General features: G+C 44.6%; 1 protein-coding gene across 2 annotated transcripts in view; it reads left to right on the top strand.

The window, feature by feature from the left end:
- SRRM1 (serine and arginine repetitive matrix 1) overlaps positions 1–7,500 on the top strand; it is a 17,460-nt gene that overhangs the window by 5,513 nt on the left and 4,447 nt on the right. Inside the window, exons 4-13 of one of the 2 annotated variants that reach the window (XM_057385593.1) lie at positions 13–183; positions 381–493; positions 928–1,128; positions 1,591–1,794; positions 2,281–2,400; positions 3,897–4,168; positions 4,292–4,372; positions 4,704–4,787; positions 5,400–5,544; positions 7,401–7,498. In XM_057385593.1, the coding sequence (XP_057241576.1) occupies positions 13–183; positions 381–493; positions 928–1,128; positions 1,591–1,794; positions 2,281–2,400; positions 3,897–4,168; positions 4,292–4,372; positions 4,704–4,787; positions 5,400–5,544; positions 7,401–7,498 (1,489 nt within the window). Of the gene's footprint in view, positions 1–12; positions 184–380; positions 494–927; positions 1,129–1,590; positions 1,795–2,280; positions 2,401–3,896; positions 4,169–4,291; positions 4,373–4,700; positions 4,788–5,399; positions 5,545–7,400; positions 7,499–7,500 lie in introns of both variants that reach the window. The other variant, XM_057385592.1, reaches the window with a different exon arrangement.

Below are 7,500 nucleotides of genomic sequence, written 5' to 3'. Positions count from 1 at the left end.
ATCTCTTTGCAGAACCCAGATTCCAAAATGATGCAAATCAACCTGACTGGTTTTTTGAATGGGAAAAATGCTAGGGAGTTCATGGGAGAACTGTGGCCACTGCTATTAAGTGCACAAGAAAACATTGCTGGTATTCCAACTGCATTTCTGGAACTGAAGAAAGAAGAAATAAAACAGCGACAGGTAGGATTTTTCTAAATGGAATTGTGGATGGGTTGTGAGCACTGGGCAGAATTAGTGGCTGTTCCAGTAGACATTTCAGGTTCTGAGCTCTGCTGTCTGGGCAGAATGTTCCAGTCCTGAAGCAGATATTTGGACATGCATATTTGATGAGGTCTGTATGCTGCCTCTGAGTTAAGTGCTGATATTTGGTTGCACAGATAGAGCAGGAGAAACTGGCTTCCATGAAGAAACAAGATGAAGACAAAGAGAAGAGAGATAAGGAAGACAAAGACAAYAGAGAGAAAAGAGACAGATCCAGGAGTCCAAGAAGGTAATGCAAATTCACAGGCAGCATATCAAGGGTACTGTAGAACAGAGGGAGGACACGTGGCAGAGGAAAATTAATTGAGCTTTGGAAATAGTGCCCTTAGCTGTTGTAGCAGGCTGGCCCGATCTACTGTGAACAGGAACTGCAAGTAAACCAGAGCAGCTTTGACATGGGCATTGTTTYGAGTGGTTTTTCTGTTCCAGGCTTTGTTAGTTTTAGTTTTGGGGGGTTGGGTTTTCTGTTTGACATCTGTATTTGTCTGTCAGTTACCAGCAGAAAGTTCAATTCTTTATGTGCTCTAAGTGCTGCAAACAGTGCTGAGTGTCCCTGGCTGCAGCAGAAAGTTCAGTTCTCTGTGTTCTCTAAGTGCTGCAGACAGTGCTGGGTGTCCCTGGCTGCAGAGGGATTTGAGCTGTAAGTGTCCCTTGTGTCCCCAGACGCAAGTCCCGGTCCCCGTCCCCGCGGCGGAGGTCGTCGCCGGTGCGCCGGGAGCGCAAGCGCAGCCACTCGCGCTCCCCTCACCACCGCACCAAGAGCCGCAGTGCCACCCCTGCCCCCGAGAAGAAAGAGGCCACTCCTGAGCCTGAGCCCTCCGTCAAACCAAAGGAGACTGTCGTGCAAGAGGCAACTTCAAACAGGTGAGTGGGACAGCTCTGCGTGGAGAGCTACAGATGGCCTTTTAACAACAGAATTATTATCTTAATACCTCCTTAGAGCTTGTCTTGGGCAATCCCTGCTTCTCCCTGCAGCAACCAAAGAATTTATTTAATAATCTTCAATAAAGTTTCATTGTCCTGTGTAGAATTCATGAGGGCAGTGTGCTTTGCTGCCATCATGATTTCATTGTCCTGGTCATCATCATCACTTGTGACAATGTAGTCTTGTCTTCYAGCAAGTTGTAATCATGTAGCCTCTTTATTATTTATTCTCCTTTTGAATCATTGTACCAAGTTCTAACTGTTTTCATAGTTCTGGAGCATCTTGTCAGAGGATGGGCAGGAGGATGTTTGTTGTAGGGGAATATCTTGGCACTTTCTAAAGTGTTACCCTRTGGACTATGGTTTGTATGTGCTTACAAATAAAGTTCTTATTTTTAACAGTGATATCCCAAAAGCTCCTAAACCTGAACCTCCTGTACCAGAGACTAAGGAAACTTCACCAGAACGTAACTCAAAGAAGGAGAGAGAGAAGGAGAAAGAGAAGACTCGYCAGAGATCCCCAACTCGGTCCAAGTCCAGGTCAAGATCCCGATCCCGTTCTCCATCTCATTCTCGACCCAGAAGGCGCCACAGATCACGGTCAAGGTAGGGCTTCGAGTGTTGGTTGTGAAAGTTGAGAATGAACATCTTCTGCTGAAGGTGCCACTTGATGTTCTTGGTTAGTGATGTTTTTAGAGTTGAGCTGTGGATGTTTTTGGCCAAATGAAGAAAGATGCATTTGGTGCATAAATGTGTTCAAGAATGTTTTGTTTGTGTTCATGAGCAGGTGCTCATTGATCAGAGGAGGAATTGGACAGCTTAATATTGATAATGGGAATTGTGTAGCCTTTCTGTAGGACATGGGTTTGATGCTGAAAATGTTGTCAAATACTTTTTTTTTATTTACTGCTTATTAGAGAGATGTTATTAAACTTCAGAGCCCTGAAAGTACATTTCACATCYTCACCTAAATACAACCTTACTAGGATGCGCCTGGAGAAAAGCARCTCTGCACTCAGTGGCCCAAGGATAAATTTCCCCAGCTAGGGAGGTTAGATAGTTGCTTTTCATTGGACTTTCTGATTGTGACAGGTCTTACTCCCCTAGAAGGCGACCCAGCCCGCGGCGCCGGCCGTCCCCACGCAGGAGGAGCCCACCCAGGAGAATGCCTCCCCCACCCAGGCACAGACGGAGCAGATCCCCTGTGAGACGGTAAGATCCCTGCTTTTTGAGACAGCTGCAAGTGCTAAACCTGGAGAGATAAAGGGACCTGTAGTTGTGTTAGCAAAATTACCACGTTCATCTCACCTGAGCACTGTCAGGTGTGTGATTRGAGTGATGGAAAAACTGCAGTAACACATTTCCTKTGTGTTGTGGGGCRACAKTTAGAGCTGGGAAATTATTTCTTCTGAGATAGAAGAGGGATGAGAATTCCATCTTTTTGAAAAGTGGCARTTTCAGAGCTGTGACTCCTTCAAATGGCTCTGGTTAGCTCCCAGCACAGACTGATGTGACATCTCTTAGGACTTTTTTGCTTAAKTCTTAATACTTTTCTTTCCTGCCTGGGGAAAAAAAATGAGACCAAGTAATTGAATTGTACTCGTTGGGAATTTTTAATTATGACTTGTATTTCTATCACATAAAATTGAATTTGGAGTTGAAATATGTTCTTTCTACGTGTTCTCTTACTTAAAATTCTTCAAGCTTTGCCCTTTGGTGTTGAAAGTCACATTTTTCACAGCATAAGAATTGTTCTAGAGGCAAAGCTCTTAGTTGCCTTGCAAAGTAAATTATGTACTTATGACAATGGCAAAAAGACATTTGTCTCCATGGGGAGAGAACAGATTCTTATCCTCTTCATAGGAATAGAATCAAAGTGATGCTTCTTGTGTACAGCAGTTATTTTTGAGGAAGGAACACTTGTCCTCCTTTTTTGTGACAATGACTATTTCCTGAGTTTGTCAATATGTTCATTTCACACAGTTACTGGGAAAACTGTGAAAAGTATCAAACATGTATGTTGCAAGATGTACAAGAGCTCCCTTTCAACAAATGTTTATCTCACTCAAGGTAGGGTTTCTTTTTTCCAGGTTCTCAGGAATTCTGCAGCCAAAGGTGGATTCTGCAGGTACACAATTGCAACAGAACTTGCCACAAATTTTGCCGCAGAATTCTGAGGCCCTACCTTTTAAAATTGCAAAGTAAAGATGAAAGACTAAAACATAAGGATGGATAGATTGATTCTGAATTGTTAAGTTGTTAAGTTGTCTGGAATTTTCACCTCCTGGTGTAAAACATTTTGGTGTACTCGCACACTAAACTCTTATCCAGATCTGCTCTGAAGATCATTTAAGTCACACATGCTAACACAGAGAATTCTCTTAACCACCCASAAGTCAGAGAGCCCAACCAAAACTAATTGTTTCCAGGGGCAAAGCTTAGCTGTAGCCTGTAGATTGACAGAAAGCCAGTGAAGGTGACACTAACAATTTTTAGCTCACTACTGTAGTTTAMGAATAACTGTGAAAGATTGGATGTTATCCTCCTCCTCTCCAAACCAAGTGTTGAAGGCTGTCCACCATGTTTGGGAAGTGCTGTTGTCTGTGGCTCAGTGTCTGTGCTTGCAAACAACCGCAGTTCTTTGTTCTTTGTGCTGCAATGTTTCCCWCTGTGGCCAGCCAGAACCTGACGTKGGGTTTGATTTGCAGGAGAAGACGATCCTCAGCCTCGCTGTCGGGCAGCAGCTCCTCCTCATCATCATCACGCTCCCGCTCTCCACCAAAGAAGCCTCCCAAGAGACCCGTGTCCAGCCCTCCCCGTAAAACCCGCCGGTTGTCACCTTCAGCCAGCCCTCCCCGGCGCCGGCACCGGCCCTCGCCCCCCGCCAGCCCCCCGCCCAAGCCCCGCAGATCTCCCACCCCCCAGCAGTCCAACCGCARCAGGAAAAGCCGCGGCTCCGTCTCGCCCAGCAGGGCTTCAGGTGAGGGAAACCATCACCTGAATGCTTGGGTTCCATTTTCCCTCCCAAGTCCACCTGTTCGTTTTGTGGGGACAGAAAAGAATGTCATGAATTCCAGCTGAGCTATTTGATTTTGTCTTGTAGCACCTAAACATAAGAGTACTGAGAAAAGAGAATCTCCTTCGCCAGCACCTAAACCCAGGAAAGCAGAACTGTCGGAATCAGGTACGGTTTTGGCTTTTCAGCTCTGCTTCTCRGTGGGGTTTTTAGTCAAAAATATGGGATAGTAAAGGGCAATGAAGTGCTGAGCCCTCCTGGCAGCCTGGCATTGAAAGCAAGAGGTTTCAGAGGTCTCAAGGTGATCACTCTGCTGCCTCATTCTATCCAAAATTGCTTGGAAAAGAAGCCCAGCCAAAGTGTATTCCACCCTTATTTTAAGATTTGAATGGGAAACCCCAGGCATGATGCTCTGCTGTCCATGACTTTGCTTCTGCTTGAGTAAGGCAATTTTGTGTCCTTGGTTTAAGTGCCCTGTCCTTGTGTGTCCTTCCAGAAGAAGACAAAGGAGGCAAAATGGCTGCAGCAGATTCTGTGCAACAGAGGCGCCAGTACAGGAGGCAAAACCAACAGTCTTCATCTGGTATGGAGGAGAGGAATTCCCTAAAACTGGGTCGTAGTTTACTTTTGCAGAAAGTAGTTCATTTTAATCTGTATTTGAACTTATTTGCTYTGTGCTCTGCAGTGCTGTTGCAAACCAAATTACAAATTTGCCACTCGAGGTCACTTTATTGCTTAGGAAGAATAACAAGTATGRCTTTTGAAGGTTATTTTTTGTTCATGGATTTTCATCTTTAAAAGTTGCACTTCTRAACTCTTAACATCACACACAAATASRGTGTGCTATGGATTGCWTCATCTKTTCTTATTTTGGACTCTTAYRCTTGAGATCARTAAATTCRCCTGGGTATTTTTGTCCACAKAATGTTTCAAAAAGCAACTGMAGTTCACCTTTTACATGACCTGTCTAGTCAAATTTTGGGGGACAGTTAGATTGCTACAAGTATTTTCACTCAGCTCTGGTAGATTTATTTATCATTTGGCCTGAGTCAACACTTTCAGTTGATCTGCTTTTAAATTTTGAGCTCTTGTTTTGCGAGAGAGGAGGTTGGTTAGAACTGCAGCATAGCCCTGCCAGTGACTGATCAGTGTCACCAGGAGCATTTTCCAGAGAGTGATTCTTCTACATTTGCAGATTCTGGTTCTTCATCTTCCTCAGAAGAGGAGAGGCCCAAGAGGTCCAACGTGAAGAACGGGGAGGTGGGCAGGCACCGCCGCCACTCGCACTCGCGCAGCCCCTCGCCATCGCCCCGCAAGCGGCAGAAGGAATCCTCCCCTCGGTAACTCTGCTTGAAAATTCACCCATTCTTTCTGTTATTTAATGTTTATCTGCTCTGCAACTGCCACCAAATAGGCATCAAGTCATGCCCATTTTGCCCAGTTTTTTTTGAAGATTTCCAATGAAAATGGCTCTGACCTTTCTCTGAACATGTTCATTTTCATCTCAGATAAGTGGCAGATAGATCTGTTTTGTTTTGTTTTCCCTCCACTGCTCTCAGGATGCAGATGGAAAAGAGGTGGCARTCGCCAGTGATGAAAAGGTTGGTTAGAAATTCATCTCTTACAGAGGCTGTCATTTGTCTTGGCATGGAGAAGCATTTGCCATCCTTTGTCCTTTGGACTTGCACACTCCTGATGAGGGAAATTCAGACTGATGTGCTCTTTAATGTGTTGGATCTGGAGCCATTTCACTGGCTAAAAAAGAGAAGGAACACCCCCTGCTGTGTGTCCTTCACTGCTCACTCCTTAATTCACATCAGCCTGTGACATCAATAACATCCATGTTACTGCATCTCACTGATGCCTGAAAACAGCTGAGCACTTGTGTTCCTTGGGCTCCTCACTCCAGACACCCAGCTTTGGGTGAGCAGTGTTGGATTCCTGCTGCCACTGACTAAACCCTCCAGGATTAAGATCCTGATCTTCTGGGTCACAGATGATTGGAGCTCTCGAAAGTCTCATTCCTCAGTTCATGAGAATTTGGAACTGCTGGAAGTAGACTATGAGTGAAACAGGAGTGACTTTCTTATTTATGACATTGTTTGCTCTGTGTTGATGTGGGAATACAGAAAGGTGCAGGAAGCTGGGTGCTTGATGGGTTTATTAATTGGGTGTAATGACCCTTGAGCAGGCTGTAATTAAGCCTAGGAGCAGATACTCGGCACACATCACGATGTGTGAGATAAGGCTGAGTACCTCAAACACGTAACCTTCCTAATTATGGATCCTGGCAAACAATTCCATGGCAAACAGGCTGCATTCAAAAGCTTTCATTTTGTTTCACAACACATTGAATTCACCTACTGCCTATTGCATATATACACATTTAATTAGGACAATTAGTACGTWTGAAGGCTGGGGTTTTTTTGGATCATAAAAGAACATTGTATTTTGGAGCAAACTCCTTATCTATAAAAGCGTGTCCCATTGCCTTGGAGAACAATACCCAGCATACTTGAAATCAAATCTCACTTTATGGAAATGAGCTGCTTTGCTTTTTAATTGCTCTCATTTTTCCCTTATCCAGACATTTTATCTTAATTGCTTTTTGTTAAAAAAAGGAATATTTCGCTTTACCAATATTCCTCTCCTTTAAAATTCCASGCAAGTGTGTGTTGGATTAAAATTCCCCCTTCCAGAAGTCTGTTGTAAACCCTGTTCAACAGAAAATGGCTCATTTGGTGAACAGTTCTAATCCAGAGAGCTGCAGTTTAGCAACCACTATGGKTTTTTCACTGTATTTCAAGAAATAAATTATTTTGGATTTCAGATCTGTAGCTAAAAGCTATTTTCAGGAGCACAGTTTCACACTGTGAAGAAAATTAACTCCATCCTAGGCAAAGTCAGCACATGATCCATCCCTTATTCCAACCATTTGGTCTTTCTGTGGCTACAGGGTGGTGATGGATCAGGTTGTAGAATTGTGTCCTGGCTGCTGAGGTGGGCTCAGGGTCACAGTCAAACAYGTCTTGTCTCACACTCATCAGAAAGACTTAACTGCATTTTTCCATCAGTGCTCCCAGCAGAATTTCATTTTAAAGTGCMTGAAGGAGCTGATTTTATGTCATAAGAGCAGAACACAAAGAACCTCATGGCTCAGCTGGAAGTTTTCTGATAAATCCCTGTTTTTCTGCAGCAGGAGGAGGAGGAGCCCCTCACCGCCCCCGGCCCGAAGGCGCCGCTCCCCTTCCCCGGCCCCTCCACCCCGGCGCCGCCGCTCCCCGACCCCGCCCCGC

This window comes from Malurus melanocephalus, unplaced genomic scaffold, assembly GCF_030028575.1.
Source record: "Malurus melanocephalus ecotype Western Australia unplaced genomic scaffold, MMel_1.1 scaffold_846, whole genome shotgun sequence".
Lineage (NCBI taxonomy): Eukaryota > Metazoa > Chordata > Aves > Passeriformes > Maluridae > Malurus > Malurus melanocephalus.
The sequence above is the reverse complement of the archived record's forward strand: the minus strand, read 5'-3'. Positions and strand labels throughout refer to the sequence as shown.